Source organism: Nylanderia fulva, unplaced genomic scaffold (assembly GCF_048542155.1).
Source record: "Nylanderia fulva isolate GAGA-0341 unplaced genomic scaffold, ASM4854215v1 Scaffold11, whole genome shotgun sequence".
NCBI lineage: Eukaryota > Metazoa > Arthropoda > Insecta > Hymenoptera > Formicidae > Nylanderia > Nylanderia fulva.
The window spans coordinates 3,796,228-3,816,962 of record NW_028189302.1 but is presented as its reverse complement, the minus strand read 5'-3'; the positions used below and the strand labels follow the sequence as shown (position 1 = coordinate 3,816,962).

The 20,735-nt window shown below is 38.9% G+C and overlaps 2 protein-coding genes across 7 annotated transcripts in view; one reads left to right on the top strand and one right to left on the bottom strand.

The window, feature by feature from the left end:
• The window catches only part of gro (TLE family member transcriptional corepressor groucho), a 71,811-nt gene extending 53,794 nt beyond the window's left edge, over positions 1 to 18,017 (bottom strand). For 4 of the 6 annotated variants that reach the window (XM_085486530.1, XM_085486546.1, XM_085486541.1 and 1 more), the window contains exons 1-2: positions 7,744 to 8,272; positions 1,391 to 1,821 (exon numbers count right to left, since the gene is read on the bottom strand). In XM_085486530.1, coding sequence (XP_085342656.1) covers positions 1,391 to 1,426 — 36 coding nt within the window. In that variant the 5' untranslated portion in view covers positions 1,427 to 1,821; positions 7,744 to 8,272. Of the gene's footprint in view, positions 1 to 1,390; positions 1,822 to 7,743; positions 8,273 to 14,389; positions 15,543 to 17,567 lie in introns of those variants that run through there. The other 2 variants (XM_085486535.1, XM_085486537.1) reach the window with 2 other exon arrangements.
• The window catches only part of LOC114943138 (protein fem-1 homolog CG6966), a 31,306-nt gene continuing 28,455 nt past the window's right edge, over positions 17,885 to 20,735 (top strand). Inside the window, exons 1-2 of the mRNA XM_029318712.2 lie at positions 17,885 to 18,239; positions 19,206 to 19,470. Coding sequence (XP_029174545.1) covers positions 19,411 to 19,470 — 60 coding nt within the window. The 5' untranslated portion in view covers positions 17,885 to 18,239; positions 19,206 to 19,410. The remainder of the gene's footprint in view (positions 18,240 to 19,205; positions 19,471 to 20,735) is intronic.

Below are 20,735 nucleotides of genomic sequence, written 5' to 3'. Positions count from 1 at the left end.
CAATCATCGTATGTATCATCGTCCCCAGAGACACAAGTGCTCGCGGAGAAATGATCGGGCTCATTAACGACGCTTAACTTTTCGCGATTCTTCTCTCCTGCTCGGGTCAATTAAACGTCCTTCCATCATTAGTCACCGCGATAATTATCGATAGATCGCGTTTCGCGCGCGGTAGTATTAAGATGAATATTACGGCGCGTTATTCGAGTGCACTCGTCGAAGAAACGATCGAGTCACTTTGTGCCCCCTTGAGCAGAGCGGCGCCACATCAGCGTCAATAAGCAAACGAGTGGTGCCCACATATCGCCCATTGGCCGGTTCTATGAACGGCAATTGTTGTACGTTGACTTGCGGGCTCTATAAATAATCCTCACAATTTCTAACGGCCGCCTCCGTCTCTTTCTCTCTCTCTCTTTCTCACTATGTCTGTATGTCAGCAAATTCGCCGGTGGTCTCGTTTCGTCGTAAGGAACTTTGAGCTTGTGCGACGCGTGAAATTATGCTGGTAAAAAGAGCGGCACGAGCGGAGGTGGCAGAAAGAGAGAGAGAGAGAGAAGAGAGGGACGTATGCGAGGAACAATCAAACATTCTTCGAATTAGTAACGCGAAGTGCGAGAACGAGTCGGCTCGACTCCCACGTGCTCTTTCGTCCCTCTCTCTCTCTCACACACTTTCTCGCTCGTGCCCGAGCGGTAATTACACTATATTACCCTTTGACGCTCGTTATAATGGATAACGCTAAATAAAAATGTTGAGAATAACAGCGTAAACGAAGAATTACTATAGTAGCTCCCGGGAAATTCACGACAGAAATTCAAACGCACACAGACAGAATTTATCCTGAAAATCATATAATAATCGTGGAACACAATATATATGTATATTGAAAGAATGTTATAAGACCTTCTCCGATTACTATTTATCACAATAAAAATATTAATATCTACCACAATAAAATATAAAATATGTTCGATTAATTTTACTATGTACATTTAATATTTAATATTTTTTTATTCTGATAAATATTAATCGAAGAAACATAAAATTCTTCCAATACCATTTAGTCTCCGCATGATTACCATGATTTTCAGGGTAAATTTTAAGAGAAAATTCTCTGCGTGTAAAATTGATGAATGCCCGCAATTATCGCATTATTAATAGCATGATTCAATGCGCTTTAAAAAATAAAATCGTCGGATTAAAGTGAACAATATAAATAAAGCGCTTATGTATTCATTTATTCAGATTCTATGAAGTTTCTCGTTTTTCTTATCGATGTATTCAACTTTTTACACGCTCCGAGCTTTTAGGTACGTCATGAATGGCACTATTGATTTCTTCGCTTGCGGAGGGGAAAAAAAAAAGAAGAAAGAGATGCGAGTGTACTTACGGGAGCGGCGGGATGTCTCGCCGGCGCGGGGTACATCTTAGTCTTGGGCAATTGCTTCTTAGAAATCGCTGCAGCATCCACGATACACCACGCACACGATCATTTCACCAACATGTGTTCGTGGATTCAAACGCATCCTCGTGATCCGGAAGGGACTCCATTTGACGACGCTTGCAGTTTTAAGATCGATCCTCTCTCTCTCTCTCTCTCCTCGTGCGCACTGTTTTCACGGCACAACGCGATTCATCGCGGTTCTACTATACTTTATCGCCGAGTGTTTACACTTTCTCATCGATTAATTAATTTATATACGGAAACGGGAAACGATTTTTCGCGCGCGAAAATCTCGTTTAAGTTCTCGACCTATACGCGTTTCGCACGAACACTTTTCTTAATATTTTCCTATTCCTCCGTGGAATATCTCCAATCTCCTGAAAAGAAAAAAAATGCATTCTTTATATTTCGCTGCTGTCATTTTTGCTTTATGCGATTATATATATATATATATATATAATAGTTTCCTGACAATGCGTTCTGTATTCAAGACTGAAAATATGGTTTGCCATTAAAATTTTTCTTTCTCCCGAGAAATAATACCTAAAAAAATAAAGAGTATTCTCTATTAACCGCGCTGTATCTCGCATGGGGACCATGTGTTCTCATTTCGTCGGCGCACGAGCAAAGCTTTACGATGGCGCGAGCGATCAATTTATCGTTCGATTTACTAGGAGCGTAAACTGCGCGTTCCGTCGTCGCTCCAGGAGCATTTATCCTAATCTTCGAGGCGTGTTTCGAACCCGGGGACACAAAGAGCGAGAAAAAAAAAGAGAAGATAGAGAGAGAGATGTAGAAAAGGGAAAGAAAGAAGGCGCATACCTGTCCAACGTGTATATATATATGCGTGTATATGTATATCTCGGGCGCAAAGCTGCCGGCTGTGCGCAACGTCACGTTCCAGGATCTACGACGCATTGATTACAATGCAATTTTCAATGGACCGCGGTGACGGCCGCACGGTGCATTACGAGCGACGGCGAAACGAGAGAAGAGAAGAAGAGGCTCGGCGCTGCCGACCATTATCGCAAACGTGTCAAACACGTCGAATAAATCCTCGCAATAAAACATCGCGGGAAAACCGAGGCGAAGCGATCTCGCGCGAGAGACTTTATATATATAGATATATACCTTATGCGCGAGGCGAATTAAGAGGAAAGTTAAGAGAAGCGCCGGAAAACCGAAATGGAAATTGCTCATTATCGCTCCGCGGAATTATTTACCGCGTCGTTTACCGCGGCACGAAGGCACAATATAACGGGAAAAAAATTCTTTGTCGAGGAATTAATGACTAAATTGAAGACTCTCCTCCGTAAGACAAATTAAACACGTCGTTTGAGAAGCAAATTTCGAAGTCTTTCCTCCCGGCGTGTAAAATATATGCGCGATGTGTAATTGGTTATAATATAGATATTTTAACGTTGTGATGTGTTAATAGACGAATTAACGTATAAAGCTCGCCGTACGTTTTTATCATATTTGCATTTAAATAAGTCAATATGAATCACTCTATATACAATGTGTGCGGTATATGCTATTTCGTTGCACATCGTAGTGCGAACATCCAATGATATGACAGAGAGAATTTCCTTTTAGAATTTTTCTTTGCAATTATCTTTGACACCCACATCGCGTTTCACACAATTCCTTTCTTTGTCAAATTATTTTAAAGTTATTCTTTATTACATAATATAAAGCTTTTCTATTATTTTTTTTTCTTATACACGGAGAGAATTCTCTTTTATAGAATTTACCCTAAAAATCATGGTAATCGTAAGATATGCATTGGAAGACTTTTATAAGACTTTCTCTAATTAATAAAAAATATTAATATATACATAGTAAAATTAATGGAACATATTTTATATCTTATTGTGATAAATATTAAAATATTTATTGTGGTAAAAATATTAATCAAAGAAACTCTTATAAAATTCTTCCAATAAAAATGCCATATTGTCCCACTATTAGCATGATTTTCAGGGTAAATTCCAAGAGAAAATTCTGTCTGCGTAGAGATGGGGAAGCGCGCGCTGAAGCAACCGTGCAAACACTCGACCGATGGATGCACCGGTCGTGCCGGCGACGTTATGCTAGGTTAGTTTAGGCCATAGCTTAATTTCCAAGTAGAGAATTGGCCATTCAACAACGGCGAGGGCGCGCGAACGGATAATTTGCGGTGCTCCCCTTCGCGCGCGCTCTCTCTTTCACTCTCTCTCTCTCTCTCTCTCTCTCTCTCGATCTCGTAGATTACCGTGCGCGATTTCAGCGCCCGTTTATTTTAGCCGCATCGCGCGTCGTAGGGGCGTGTCGCCCGCGCGAATTACGGAAAACATTTTTGCGATTTGTACGCTCCGCCAAAGAGAGAGAGAGAGAGAGAGAGAAAGAGAGGGGTTCGCCGCGTCCGAAAACCAACATTCGCGTGGCCGGGCGAATAACGTTGTCTATTATTTTCACGCTTTTACCGCGCCGCGCGCGATCGCATATACATGACGCGTCATTACGGGCTCTTTGTAACGCGGGATGATGTTTCGTGTAACGCACAAAATGGAGTCATATAACCGCGTTAACAGTCCATTCTCCGCGGATAATGTATTTCGCGAAGCGAATATATGTATAGGTACATATACGCGCGCGTGTGTGTGTGTGTGTGTGTGTACATATTATATATATATATATATATATATATTTATAAACACACGTGTATAATGCGCGCGTGCGTCAGCGTGAAAAACTCACCCGGGACCAAATTTGAGCCATTATTTCCATCAATTTGCAGCAAATGCGTTCGGCGGGACGATAAAAACTTTTCGGCTTGATATATATATATATTATATATATATATATATATATATATGTATATCTTTGTGTGCGTGTGTGTATATTCCCGGCGTGTGACGTCGCGACGCGTCTCGTCCCGTCGGTAAACACCACCATCGCCGCCGAGCAAAATTAAATTCATCCCCCTCCCCCTTCTCCCCTGTATTTACACAAACGTTGAAAAGTTTTCCCACGTTCTATTGTCTTGCGAGGCAATGGAGTGCAGTGTGAAACGATCGGCGATATCTAAAGCGTCCGATAATTTCGATGATTTCAGCTTTCGATGCAATAAACGCGCGCAATTAATTTGCGACTTTAGGGTCAGGGATAAATCTCCACCTCCAATTGACTTTTCGACGCGCGAATACAAGATCACGATTCGAAAGAATCCGAGAAAATTTTTTCTCAGAATTTGTCATAATAAAATGATTAATTTTACCATAATAAAATATATATATTAATATCCATCGCATATAAAATATAAAATATATGTTCCGAGAAACTCTTACAAAAAATTCGTCCAATACCACATCGTTCCACGATTACCATGATTTTCGGGGTTAAATTCTGAGAGAAAAATTCTCTCCGTGTGCGCGCGATTGCGATTTGGAAAATTAGAAAAATCCCATTCCCGAAAGGGCTTCGGCGCGCGTTTTTGCGGAACCCCGGGGAGAAAGTTATCACGAATCTTTCTCTCTTTCGCGTAATCGGGCCGATCCTTAAACCACCGGCCGATCGCCCGTGATTTCTTTACCCTCTCGATCGTTATCGCGACATGGCCGAACGGCGGCGCACAATGCCGCGCGGATTAAAGGATTCTCCACACCAGACACGCCGGTTCCGCGCTTTAATTATCGGGTACCGCGGCTGATACCGCGCGCGCCGTTTACGAGTCCCGCGATTTCGTTATGCACGCCATGAACCCGCGCACTGTGCGAAATGGTCGTTCCACGAGACAGAGACACGGATTCTGTTTCATATTGTCCGAGAAATTCGATTAATTTTCGCGCAAACCTATATATCTCGAATAACAAAAAATAAAGCAAGTTTTAAAATTGGTGTGCACGAGCATTCTCTCCGAATGCTGATAAAATAATGATTATAAAATTAATATGTCGCGATGAAAAATATATAATAATACGAACATAAATAAATAATATTTAGAGTAATAATTTATGTGTATTTCTCGTTGCAACTATTTCGCTCAAAGTACGTATGCATATATAGAAATGTACAAATTTTAATATACACAACAATTGGGATATGTTCAATGATCAATCACAATACATTTTCATATTGCGTGTGTACGCTATTAAATCGTCAATTTTACAAACTGCGAAACAACCGTTTGTTCGTTCGTTCGCTCGCTCGCGGCCGGCAACAGAAAGTAAAAATTCTATTGTGTCGGCGATAAAGCTAACAACTCCGAGCGAGGTTACGCGGCGGTGTGTGTCCTAATATTCCGCATGCTTACGATACGCCCGATCGTGCTTCTATTAGCGGCGCGACGACGCGAAACTTCGTAAAATGCATGGCGTCGTAAAGAGCCTTATCTCGCAAAGCACGATAATTATACGGCGAGAGAAAGAACTTAAACGGCTCGCATAGAAGTAGTTAAGAATGCGCGTGTGTAAAAATTCTGTTTGAACGGATTATTAATCGCTGAATTAAACAGCGGAATATCGGAGTAACTATTAAAATTCTGCTTAAACAATAATTGTGCAATAGTCGCGTTTGTTTACACAGCGGATTAATAACTATATCTGTAATTGTGTCATTTCGTCAATTTGAAATTATTATTTTTAATTTGAATTAATTTTGAAGAAATTGACAAACAGAAATAAGCTTCTAATCAATCAGAACTTTCATTAATTTTTTTTTCAATTTTTGAAAGTTCACGTTTAAATGACACAATTTCTCAAGAAGCTCGTCGCAAATTACGTAATTTACGAAATATGTACGTAAAAGTTTCACAAATCATTGCACGAGAAAGAAAACGGATTTGCGCGACTTGTCAATCTCCGACAATTTTATAAGACGTGTACGTCGATTGCCTCTCATCGAAACATCATTAATCCGTTCCTCTTCCTTCTCATTATCTCTCACCGTCGACTCTTACCAATAATACAAGCAAAAGCAACGATTTAATTAATTTAATTACTTGCCTAATATGTGCGCCAAAACCGCATATATAAGCGGCATCAGTATTAAGAGATTTAAATAGAATTGTTGAATCTTCGCATGTGTAAGATTCGTCAGTTTTTGATAAGAAAATAAAATGTCAAATTAAAACCTTTCAATGTATAATATTCGACGTATTCAATTATTCAATAATATTGCTTTATTTTTAATTCTTGATAATGTAATATACAGTTGTTCAATCTTACAATAAAATGATTGTATAATATTTAAATGCATTGAGAGTTAATAATTTATGTATTTTATATTAAAAATTAAAAAATTATAAAAAAAGATCGAAGAATAAGAAATCAATTAATAAATAAATTAATCAAAGTACATCTATTTGAAAGCTGATTTAAGACACTATTTAATTTTATTATCGATAACGCGATATAATAATCCTTTAACTATTTCACAATAAAACGAAATATGAAAATATTAACATCAAATCGTTAAGAGAAAGTACTCGGAATGTATACGACTACTTTGATCTAATTGTAATGCATCTACGTACACATTGTTGTGACATCGAATTATTACCGGGCTTAATCAGTTCTGCCTATCTATATACTTAATAATCTATTAAGCGTGTCGCGATAGAATGCGATCTTACGTCAAGGATCGTTAAACGAGGAGCAAAGATTCGGAGCGGATTCAGGGCCGCCGGTTGTTTGAAACTCAATTAACAAGCTCGAGTTCGGGGGGCGCAACGTTTTCTCGGAAGAGAAACGCGCGCGTCTTATCGATCAAGAAGCGGAGGAGCGCGGAGGGAATTAAGCTTCGATCGGCGGGGAAGACCGAAGGAGGGGGATTAGTTTTTGCGGATGGTTCGCCGCCGATCGTCGGCTTCCCTCGTTTCGCGAAAGGTGGTCGAACGCTGTAATTATTAGCCCTGAAACCGGCGAGAACTCCGAGAAGATTAAACGAGATGACCTTAAACGCGCGACGCGTCGCGCGCGAACGAGGAAAAAATTCTTCCTCGTCTCTCTCTCTCTCTCTCTCTTTCTTTCTCTCTTCTTTGCCGTCTGTCGCGAAAAAGTATAATAATAATCTATTATATTCGCGCTTCGTCGATGAACGCGGCGCGTCACGTTCGCGAAGTTGGCCGCATAACTAACGAGGACACGTGACTTCGCGCGCCGCCAACTATTGCAACGAACTGTACCTGTACTTCACGTCGCTTGACGTTTTCAATCGAGATTCTTATGCCAAAAAAAAATCATTAGTCACACGATAGACGAAGAAACAAAAGAGCGAGGGGAGGAGGATCATAATATACATTCGTCCCGAATCTATACCTTGAAATATCCATCGCGAGTTCGCGATTCTGGATCCCGGCCGGTGAAACACGAATCAGTCAGGCACGATGAAATCCGTCTAACGAGCGCGTCGTTAATCTGTCTTGGCACTGCGGTGAAAAAGCACTCGCGTTTCCTGCCCGCACACTCTCTCTCTCTCCTTTTCCGCGCGTATATATATCTCCTTCTTTCTCGCTCCGTCCGGCACTGACACTTTCGTAGGAACAAGTCTCGACATGCACAAAGTCAACACACGTCTACGTCTCGAACGTGTATATATACGTGTCCGCGAGCGGGACGACACCGGGACGTGAATAAACCGGGAACGAGCGAACGTCGCGTCCGCGTCGCGCAACGTACGACGCTCGACTGCGAGCCGAGTGGTGGTGGTGGAGGATGACGGGAACGTGTGAACGCCGCTTGCCGCCGCCGCGCCACGAACACACCGATGAGCGACGACCAACACTGAAACCGCCGCGACGGGTCCCACACCGACGCATCAATGAGAGCGAGCATCCAACACACGCAACACACGGAACGGCACTGGCAGCTACGCGCCGTCTCGCTTCCACCGCAAGCTGTCCTACCCCCACCCGTTGCTTCCCTCCCCCCCTCCTACCCCCTCATTCTCCCGCGCGCACGAGTCAAGGGCGTCGACCGACGGGGGCGAGAGAGCTCTCTCTGTCGTCTCCCGGAGTTTGTGGGTTACGAATAAGAGACATTGCGTCTCTCTCCTTCTTCATTCTCTCTTTCTCTCTCTCACTCTCTCTTTGTGGCCCCGCTCTTTCCGCGAAGGCTGTTAAAAAATTCAATCTACATACTACTCGTAGCTATCTTTACATCAAACGTTTTTCTTTCCTCTCTGTTTCTCTCTTGTTCTCTCGTGTCACTGATGTTGCATTATTGGCGCGGTATTATATTTGCGACTTTGGTGATTTTGAAGTTTAAAGTTTTAATGTATCTGTTGCATTTTTATACGTCGCAATAGAAACGATTCATTATCGATGCTCGATTACGAGTGTGATGAGACTTAAATAATTATTGGGAAAATTTAATAGATATTATATATCTCGATATCTCGCAAATTCGTCGACGAGTTTTGATCACAAGATATTGATATATATGTACATCTTCGCTTTAAAATGACCATTTAGGTATCACACGTAATTATACGGAGAATTTTTTCTTAGAATTTACTCTGAAAATCATGATAATCGTGGGTCAATATGATATATTGGGAGAATTTTATAAATAAATATTTATCACAATAAAAAATATTAATATTATCTATCACAATAAGATGCAAATATGTTCGATTAATTTTATTATGTACATATATTTTTTTGTGTTAAATATTAATCAGAGAAACTCTTATAAAATTCTTCTAGTAAAATTTACTATGTACATAGTAAAATTAATCGAGCATATTTTATATCTTATTGTGTAGATATAATATTTTTCATTGTGTGGTAAATTAATAATATTAATCGGAGAAACTCTAATGAATTCTAAGAGAAAATCCTCTCTGTGGGCATCGATAATTAATCGAATCGTTTCTATTTCGATTTATAGATTCGAAACAGGTATTAAAACAAATTTTTAAAATCACAAAAAGAGTCGCGAATATAAAATATCGCAATATATAACAATAATATATAACATTCAGAACAATTGAAAATTTAAAATTTAAATAAAAATCTCGCGTTAATACATTTTTGAAATTTGACACTTGCGAACTGTCAAACATAAATGTCACTTAACTACGGCCGCTTGTGCCGGCAATCTTCAATCACACGTGGGATCAAGCGCACGCGAGTGCGAACTCGTATCGGTGCATTTAATATATATTCTCTGTCGCTGCGTGCGTGTGTGAAGAAAAGTTTCGAAAACTCTTTATCGACACCCCTGCTTTAGCGCGCGCTTGCCACAGAGACCATCTTCCTCTTCTCTCTCTTTCTCTGTCTCTCTCTCTCTCTCTCTCTCTCGTGCCACGGATATACCCCGTGCTCTCTGTAGGGCGCTCGTTGCCGCCACCCGTCGTCATCGTCTCTCTTTGTCGCGCCGCCGCGTTTCTTAATCTTTCGCTCTCTCGGTCTCTCGTGTCCGTCCCATTCCCCTTTTTCTCTCTCTCTCTTTCTCTCTCTTACCCTCTCGCGCCCCCGCAATCCACAGAGGTGCAACGGGAATGCCGAATGTCGGGCTGTATGTAGATATATATATATACATATATATACGTATATGTATATACGTGTGTGTTCGACTACGAGTGACAGAGACGGAGCGAGAGTCAAAGTGGCGGAGAGCGCCGGACAACACGAGTCAACCGGCAACGTAAGTAGAGAGCTCGGCGTGGGTGTAACCGCCGCGAGCGTGTGGATGCGAGAGGGGGAGAGAGGGGGACAGGAGTGGCGGAATACGAAGGAACGTATATATATATATATACATGCGTGCATACGTATGTGTAAAGTTCGCGCGTACGTGTGGCGCTCATCATATTACACACCGCTCATGCATCGCGTCCGCGTTGCTTTGAGGGCGCGCGCGAGGAGAGATGAATCCTCGATTCGGTTAAACGCCCGCCAACCCGGGGGGGATGCTCTAAATCAGGGCTGTCTACCTGAGCAGCCCGGCTTTTCGAAATTCCAATACTACGCCGAGCGCGAGAGGGGGCGAGAGTGAGAGAACGCGGGATGACAGATAGAAAGAGAAAGAGAGATGGCGACTATTGCACCGATGCGTTTTCCTGCGCATCTCGTCGCGAGATGTATGTCTTCCTCGCTGGCGTGATCGATCATGAATAGAAATCGACGGGATACGCGATGCTGCATCATGTTTCGTTTCGAGACAAGATAATGGAATCGGAGATATTGAAATTCGTAAGAATCAATTCGAAAGTGTGAAAAAATTAAGTATTTAGGTATACAAGTATATGAAATGTATATTATAATTCGAAAACTAAAAAAAAGATTTCATTGAAAGTTTAATTTGTAAAAATATATACTCAATGATATAATTACGATGAGCATATTTTATGACAATAAAGGACAAGTCTGAAAATAAAAAAATAATTCTGTGACTATCAAAAGTTTACATATTCTTATAGTTTGAAACTGATTCAATTATATATTGAAACAAATTCTTGTTTCTTAGATAGATTCTGGATAAGAGATTCCGTTTTCACACAAATTTTCATGTTAATACATTAGACTAGACATTAAAACGCTGAATAAAAAATAAAGACAAAATTTTTAAAATAAAGGACAAAATTGAGTTTTTAAAAAATGAATAAATCTATAAAGGACATCTATATATTTGAAATAAAGGGTGGATGGTCATCGTAGATATAATTAAATGCGGTGAGATAAATTAGCGAATTAGATGTTAATGGATAAACGCATCGGTGTCGAAAAACGCATCGTTAGAAAATAAGTACCTGGTTTATTGGCAAGTATTCCAGATATATCAGATACGTCGTTTTCAAGCTTCACCCACGCATCATGATTTATCATTGCGATTTACGCAGAATTTCTACCGTGAGAGAATTACCCATTGTATTTCGACCACAATTGACTGTTTATACGCATACATGTGTGTGGAAAATTAGTCTCATTATAACATACATACGTATTGTACGTAATATGTAGCTTGTACATTTGACATACATCCATTTACACACGACAATCATATATATTTTTTTTTCATAAAATTTTAAATAAAAATTCTTACTTGAAATGCGCAGAAAAACGTACATATACACGAAGAGAATTTTCTCTTAGAATTTATTCTGAAAATCATGCTAATAATGAGACAATATACCTATAGTATTGGAATTTCATGAGTTTCTCTATATAATTAATAAAGAATATTATGTACATAGTAAAATTAATCAAATATATTTTATATCTTATTGTGTATATAGATAGTAATATTTTTTATTGTGACAAATATTAATCAGAGAAGCTCTAATAAAATTCTTCCAATATACCACAATATATTGTCTCACGATTACCATGATTTTCAGGATTAATTTTAAGAGAATTCTCTCTGTGTATTAAATATAAATATTATATAATATTTAATAGAGATTACTTAATAATAAAAATGCTAAGAGAAAATTCTCTGTGCACAAAATTCGCAGAGCGTTTAAGCTTAACACTTGCACAGTAAGGAGATGCGATTAAAAAAAAATAAACATCAGTTCTCGAACGGACTATTACGTTATCGCGTGTTTATCATTGCGAATGCTTAGCACATATGTTTATTGTTATAGAGACGGTACAGTGAGAGTTGACTCGCGATAAGCAAGTAGCCGACGATCGCGACGGAGTTCGTAGTCGGTCATCACGCGTCGCGGACCGGACAAACAATCGCTAATCTACGCGTACGTGATCGCGATGCGAACGCGCGTCTGCTTGTGCTCCCGACTCGACTTATTGTCATTCGGCCTCGGTGTCGGCGGTGCGATGTCGCAATTTGCGAGAATGTGGTCGCCCGATAGTGCGGGATCGACGTCCGTCCGTCTCTTCCTGCCTCTTTTGAGGCAGCCGCAAGCCGCAGCACTTTTGATCACGCACACATGCATATTTATTGCACGCACATATACTATAGCGTTAACCATTTGCCGTCGAACATGCGTGTATTTTGTATGTGTGTGTGTGTGTGTGTGTGTGTGCGCGCGCGAAGAAGAAGGATCTTTGCGAATGTGGGGGAGTTACTTCGAGGAAGTACGGGAAAACAGCAGTAAATACAATTGGAAATCTTTTGTAAATACACTTCCTGCGGTCGCTAAGGGATATACATACATATACGCGGAAAAGAGTTACGCGAGCGATGGCGTGAGCAGGAGATAATTTGTTCTGTCGTGGGAACTCTTATCCCTCGAGGGATATATGAACATGTGGATATTAAAAAATATATGTGCCAACTTTCGTACTATAAAGCCGAATTCAAGTAACAATTGCATTTGTTGCAGCAACTGATGAGAAAGATCGAAATTGTATGTATATATGAAAAAAAGATGTCAGATTCATAAAAGAATTTCAATTTTGATTAAATAGTTTTTATTACGTAATCTCTATTATATATAATATTTACATAATATTTATATTTAAGATTATATAATTAAAATATATATACATATAATATATATTATATTTAATAGAGACTAATATAATATATACGTATACGATATACATACAATTTACGAACCTTGCTGCGAGAATTTATAACAGAGTGAATTACGTATAATTGCATAAGAAATAATTTATTTACCAAGATATAGTTAATATTGTGACGTAATAATAATTACTATTAATGATAATAATGCTTGTGCGATATGTATATATATTTCAAGAATTCCGAGGTCTGAATATTACATCGTTCTTATATTGAACAAAAACTCGCGTAGTCAATCGTTTACCGGATCAATCGAGAAAAGTTCGGAAATTAATTGACTTGTCGGAGTGACATTTCCTTCCGCGATGACGCGCTCAACGATTTGCTTATAATTTGCATAATTTTCGCACGAAAGCAAAAGCCGTACAACATCGTTTCCCGCGTTTTCTTGTCGCGTGACTAATAACAAGACGCTCTTCGAGTTCGTCCGTAACAATTTAGTCGGCAATTATAGCGAGCAATGCATGTTACATGGCTTTTTCGCAGACTCTGCACTGTCAAGAAAATCGATACCTATACGAAGTACACGCGAGGTCATTGAGAAATTGTACAAACATACACATATATACATAAATATCTCTCATTGATTCACATATATAAATACAATCGATTAAATATACTGACAAAGTTGCATGTACTACTAATAGAGAATCAATAATACACTGAAAAAAAATTATATTAATGGTAACAAAAAAATAAAATTATTCACAGATAACAGTTTTTATAATTAGGCAATTTTGTTAAAATTGCAAAATTTAATATTTTTTTAATTCGACAAGAAAATGACAAACTTTTTAAATTAATGATATCATTAGGTTATTCATGTTTGTAGTAAATAAATAGTAATATAAAATTAGGTGGCAGTTACAAAATAAATGTTCTTTTAGTAAATTTTAATAAAATAATTTATTATAAATGAAAATATTTTTGTTTAATGTAATACACTGAAAAAAAATTTGTTAACTAGATTAAACCTATATCAACAAACTATTATTTCAATAATTGAATATACATATAAAAATATTTAAATTAAATAATAACATATTAAATCTAACAAAACATATTTGACTTTTATACTATATGTTCAATTAATAAAATAGTACTTTAGTTGAAAGATTTAGATGAGTAAACAAATTATTTTCAGTGCACTGCATGATAAGACGGTTCCTGAATTAACTAAATAATTTTTTAATAAATATTTATATTTAGTTAATTTAACACTAAAAATAATTATATTAAATTAAATATATATAGAAAGAGAAAATAATTAAAATAATTAAATTTAGTTAAATGCGATGTCGCGAATATAGATATATAATATATAATTTTATAATTTTATTTTTAATGTCAAAAATTTTTTTTATATTTCTTAATTATAAATATGTTAACGTAATATAATTTTTTATTATATTCTTAAAAATAACAGTCAATTATAATTTTCTGAACAATGTGGCGTAAACAATAAACTCACATTACGTTGAGTCGATTATCTAAATCTCTCTGCTTTAATATATCCGCTTTAATGTTCCACTGCTGTTCTGCTATAATCCCATATGGTTTGGCACTGATCACTGCACTGTTTTTTTTCTATTATTTTATATTTGCAATAATTATTTATCGCAAATCACTACACACAGATGCATTTCGAAATAAACGGACGATACGAAAAAAAATAAGATCACTCACGAATGCATTCGGCACTTTTGATCCCGCTCGATCACGTTCGATATTGCATTCGCGAAGAAAAACAAACAAAATATCTATTAAAAAAAATACATTTCCGATTCCGGGAAAGCGAGCGTACGAATATTAATCACATTAAACGCATCGAAATACCCTTAAATTAATTCGTGATATCTCTCGGCGCGCCGCGTCTTTCCGTGACATCGCGAAGTGAGCGGAAGGTGTCATGGCGGAGCGACACTGCGCGCCATCTGACGGTTACACGGATAGGCACGGTATCAAATATCTCAAGCAACGGCCGCCACTTTCTCACAATTTGAAACGACGGTTGGTTTCGATAAATTCGCGTTTCTCGGACACTTTCTCCGATACTCGAGTACTCCTGGAGATGTTGGAGCACTCGCGGAACTTCTCGCCGAGCGGATAATGCCGAAATACCGCACGAGAGTCACCGTACATGTCAAAATACAGTCGAAATACAGACGAAAACGATATCTCAAGCAACTCCCTCCTCTCCTCCCCCCTCCCACAGCTTGCTAATTCCACGAATTCGCGATGCTTCGAAACTCCCGGACACCCGTCGACGCCGAGATAACCTTCGAGACGATAAAGAATTCTCGCGAGGCTCTCTGGCGAACGAATAGCGCCGAAATACACGCGAAAATCGCGGCTGAACGTCCTTCTCCCTTCCCCTGCCCATCAATCGCGATCCGCCGAAACTCCCGGGTCTCCGTCGACCCGGATGCTTTTCAAGAAGATTATTCGGTCCATCGCGTTGAAACACGACACTCCCGTTCGCGTTACTCGTGCACGAAATCCAAACGAGACGCGGAGCACTCGCGACACGCACCCTGCTCCTTCGCCGGTAGACTCGCACTGACCGGTGGCAGCGCTGGCTGAAGTACGTCGTGAGTCGTGACGTCACGTCAGAATCGGCCGATTTCATGTCTTACTACGCGCGGGAGTTTTCCACGCGTAAATAATAGTAAATAATATAATCGGCAAGTGTACATAATTTTAATTCGCCGAATTTTGATTATGAACATAATTTTATTTCTTGAATTTCTATTATGCACATCATTTTACTTTGCCGTATTTCTATTATGTAAATAATTGAAATTGTACATAATAGAAATTCGGCTAATTAATATTATGTATACATAATAGAAATTTGGTGAATTAAAATTATTTATATAAAAGAAATACGGCAAATTTTTAAAATTATGTGCACAATAGAAATTCAGTAAATTAATATTATGTACATAATAGTAATTCGGTGAAATAAAATTATATACATAATAGAAATTCGATGACATAAACATAAAATTATGTGCATAATAGGAACTCAGCAAATTAAAATAATATTAAATTTAACTGCAAACTGTAAAACTGTCAAATAACTTGATTTTTTAAATATGCTTTTTTTTCAATATAAATTTCGATAGCCACAAACATGTCTGAAACGCGTAAAAAAAGCAGGTATAAAAAAATCTTTAAGATTGACAAATTTCACTATTTATCATTTTTTTTAAACAAGTGCAATTTATAAACCGTGCAACTACAAACAACTAGAAACGATTCTAAAAAAGACTACGCATGCAAATTTGAAATATCTTAAAGTGGGGTCACTCTTAAATTTCGTCGCTTTAAGGTCGACATCGATCTATCTTCACTTAAAGACTTACTCGAACTTTGAAATATCGCGCATTCAACTATGTGTATCTGATACCTGATGTCTTTAAAGAATTAATCTCGTTTGAAGATTCGTGAATTTTCTTTGTCATGTACTTTCGATCCGGAAATATCCGGAGAAAATAATCCATTGTAAACGAAAATATTTCGACTATATCCTTATATATGAAACTCTGGAAAACTCGGCGAAACACGCGAACCGCTCTCGGATAATCGTCGCTCTGACGGAAAAGTTGGCTGTCGAGCTACGTGAAAGATAAAGAGGGGGCTAATAGGGTCCGTCTTATCTCGACGGCACGCGGAATATTCAACCCGTTAACCCCCCCATCCCCACCCTCTCGTCCGGCTTGGAATACGTTTTACCGCGAACGTGATATCGCGAATTATCGTCGAAACCGTTTCGCGATAGTCTCGAAGCGATAATTCGCTTTTTACAGGAAGTATGTAGATCGTATCGAAATAGAAGGAAAAGCTGAAGATAGAAAAAATTATCAATGTTGTCACACAGATCGATGGAGAACTTTACAGGTTTTATATGATAATATGGATTCTCGCATTATGATGAGTATCTCGATCGTCAAAGAAAATAAAGAAGGGTGCACAATAAAGAAAGTGTTAGAAATATATATTAAATATTAGAAATGAGAATTATTTTAAAATAATAAAATCGAAAAGACTCAAATATAAAAATACAAAGTCGTGGAATAAGGGAATAATAAACTAGTAAGAGGACTTAATATTTTTTTATTTTTGTAGTTATATATCAGAGTTTTTCGATTTGATTTTAAAATAATTCCTAATATTTAATATTTATTCCTAATATTTTTTTTATTGTGCGCAGGACCTAAGAATTTTTGCAATATTTTCGTAAAATTAAATTTTCAAGATTTTTGATTGTATGTACGTATATGTATGTATAATATATGTACGGAAACTATTACGAGAAAACAATACGTTGCGCAAAATTAAATTGTTTCTTTTCGCATTATGTTTTTGACAGACTCTATATTTTTATTTTGGAGCCTTTATGAATTTATATCAACGATGAATGAAAGTTTAAACGATTATTTCCGTAAGGGGAACGGATTTTAATTTACAAATTGTAGGGATTTTAATTTCATGTTTTACGCACACAAATACGCAATATGTAAATATATTGTAAATGCACTATATTAATAATTTAGCTTGATATCGAGTCAATACTTATAAGCGTATATTTAATTTATTGCTTTATAATAAATAACGCGAAAAAAATAACTCACATTTCGACTTACATTTCGATGATTTTCTTCACGAGTCTCGACGTGCTTCGAATTCCGGAACAATTTTTTTGTGCAGGAAACCAACCTCTGTGTGGAAAACTGTCTTTATAAGAACTTTAAAACACTTGCACTCGCCTTAATTTTTTTCGTAATTGGGCACTTCACTATATTTTATATCTCACTTATTCCAGAATTGGGCACTTCATTTCACTATTATTTAATATTCTTACAGAATACTTCCGACTCGTCGATTCGCGAGGAAGTTGAAGAGAGGAACGAAGACACAACAATAACAAGATCTCGATCTCACGAGATCGATCACGATCATCGCGATATCGGGACACGCGACGCGATCTGATTTATTTGATAATTAACGACGCGAGGACACTAATTAATTACTCACGCTCACTAATTAATTACGCGATCGGCTCAACGACAATCGCGAGTGTTGTTCACGAACTATTGAAAGTACAGTAGAGGGCAGCAGCATTCTAGATTGTGCGTTCGGAAATATAGTCGCCTAAAGCCTAGGGTGAAGCGCTTGCCCAATCAGAGCGCAAAACTTCTCGGCCTCCGATTGGCCGGCCGAATTCTGCATTTTGACGTACGGATTTTCGAACACGACTCCGAAGTTTCTTTCAATGTAACATGGCGCCGTTTACGAGCCGCTTGAGTTATTCATCCGTGAGTAAATTACTTGATTCATTAATTGCCTTGCGCGTATGTGCGTGATATTTGTACTGTATTTATGTTAAGAGATATTATTGACAGATATTATTGAGACATTTGATAAAATGAGAGCATTATTTTCTAATTATTACATCGTCTATTACGCTTCTCTTTCATCGTGTCGATGATTCGTATTAATTAAAGTATTAATTTTTTTCGTTGATATATAAATTTTTCGAGATACATTTTTCGGAAGCCGGAGCTCTCCTTCAATAAAAAAAAACAATAAAAACTAAATAATTAATAAGAATATAAAGCTTGAAACGCGAGAGAAAGAAAGAGAAAGAGAAAGAAATATATCATATTTTGCAACTTCATCCTGCGAAATTTCACACTTCGAGATTGCCGAATGCCGCGCGCTCTGTCGGCGTCGGGACGCAATGAAATAGACGCTCCGTCGTTATCGAAGAGTCCACATCCACATATCCGGCGGACCATCGCGGGTTTTTTCCGGCGCAGCGCACCGGGCGCGAAAAGAGTGTCGGTTCGAAAGAAGAGAGATTTTCTCGTTCGAACGACGCGCGAGCTCGGCCTTGGGCGGCGTCGCGGCGCATGCGTCGGCGGCGTCGCGACGACGAGCGAGCGCGCGCGAGCCGCGCACAGCTGGTATCGAATCGACTGGCGATCGATTCCCGCGCGGCGCGCTTGGCGGCGCGCGCGACCTCGGAGTCAGTCGTTGACGAACCGTCGCGTGAGCCGGATCGGATCGGTACCGCCACCTGACGAGCGAGAGCAAACGGAAGGAAAACGCGGCCGAGGGCGACGGTCTTTGTAGTATCCCGTCGCCTGTTTAGAAGAGACAGATTTATATACCGCGTGTGCGCAATCGTCCTCTCAATTTTCCTCGATTCGTCTCGCGTCCCGGGACACTTTTGCACGAGCGAAAGGTGACGCCGATTTTTTTTCTGCTCTTACCGGTAGGTAGAGAGGGGGAAACCGCCGCTCTGCGCGGATCTCTGGACGGATCCGCGATCCGGGGTGTCTACGACATCGAAACCGACGTTGAACGTCGACAAGAGGGAATTTACGTGTACACTCGACGTACGACGAAGAGGTGCTCGCGACGAAGAGGAGGTGGAGGAAGTTAGTCCAGCCGACGTGACGGTAGGCCCCGGAGTATGTGAAAATGGATTTTAAGAGCGTGGTGTACAATGCTGCGAGGGACGGCAAGCTCAAACGTCTCAAGGTGAGTTACTCTACATTCTATAATATGCTTCTGCGTATATGTATACCTAACAGCACACATATCCCAAAAACGTTCAGAGAGCATCCTGAGGATGTGTCAATGTCCTCTGAATATCTTTCTGGATATGTTGTGCTATTAGGAATATGTCGATCGAACTGAACCTACAAAACGGTCTCTGTCAAAACCGACGCGATCCAGACGAGTCGAAAGTGGTTGACGTCACAAAGCGCGGAGAGATAATATCCGCTATTTATCCAGCGCGACGATCAAAAATTTTCCACCGACGCACGCGTTGCTTTTAACTCCGATAACGTGAAAAATGCAAGCAGGATTCTTCTTTGTCTCCGAGATCGCGATCAGCCGAAAAACGGAATTTGGGATTGCCCAAAAGGACTTCCGCCATCGGAAGTTTCGTCCTCGATAAATTAACAACGAGTGAAGAAATAAAACGGAAGTGAAGAAATAAAAAAGAGCTGAGAGCTTCTCGTTTCTCTCTCTCTCTTTCTCTCTGCAACATTGTTGCGAAGGGGTTTTTGATGCCTCATTCGGGTTTCTCGAGGTCGTCGCCTCGAGATGCAAGATGTTTGGAGTAGATCAGTTCTCGATGTTTCTACGAGGCCACTATGTGATTCACATTCCATTCTACATCTAGCTTATCTACCTTGTGAGCTACAATTTTGCTCCATTTTAAAAGCGTGATTTTTTTTCCGGTACGATCGGGATGGAATTGGAAACATTTTTTCTACACATTTTCTTGTTTCGCCAAAAATAACTCGAGTGTCCTACAGTTGCTGTGTGTACAATAAAACACTTTAAATATATCACGCATATAACTGCGTAAATATTTAAATAAAGAAGAAATAAACAGAGCTATTCTGGCTCCCGATTATTAGATTTTATTTTGCTATCACATATTTACAATGAAATTTGATATATTTGTATCATATATTTATCATATTGTATATATATTTATTATATTATATTTGGAACCTTATTCTATGCATGTTGTGTGCGTTTTGCTTTATCGGAGCAGTAAACGAGCTCTGACCTTTTAAAGGTTGCTGTATATAACAGTGTTCGCGTATATAGTAGCGCTTCAAATACCCACTTAAGCTTTCATTTCACAGATAATCATGTATTCGAAGGACAGTATTTTTCTACCTGTAGACATTGATCGGGAGAAAAATATCGACACGAATCGAAAATTGAACCTTCGATCAAATGCGACTGCACTCTAGAGAGAGTCCTAAGTTATTCCAGAATCT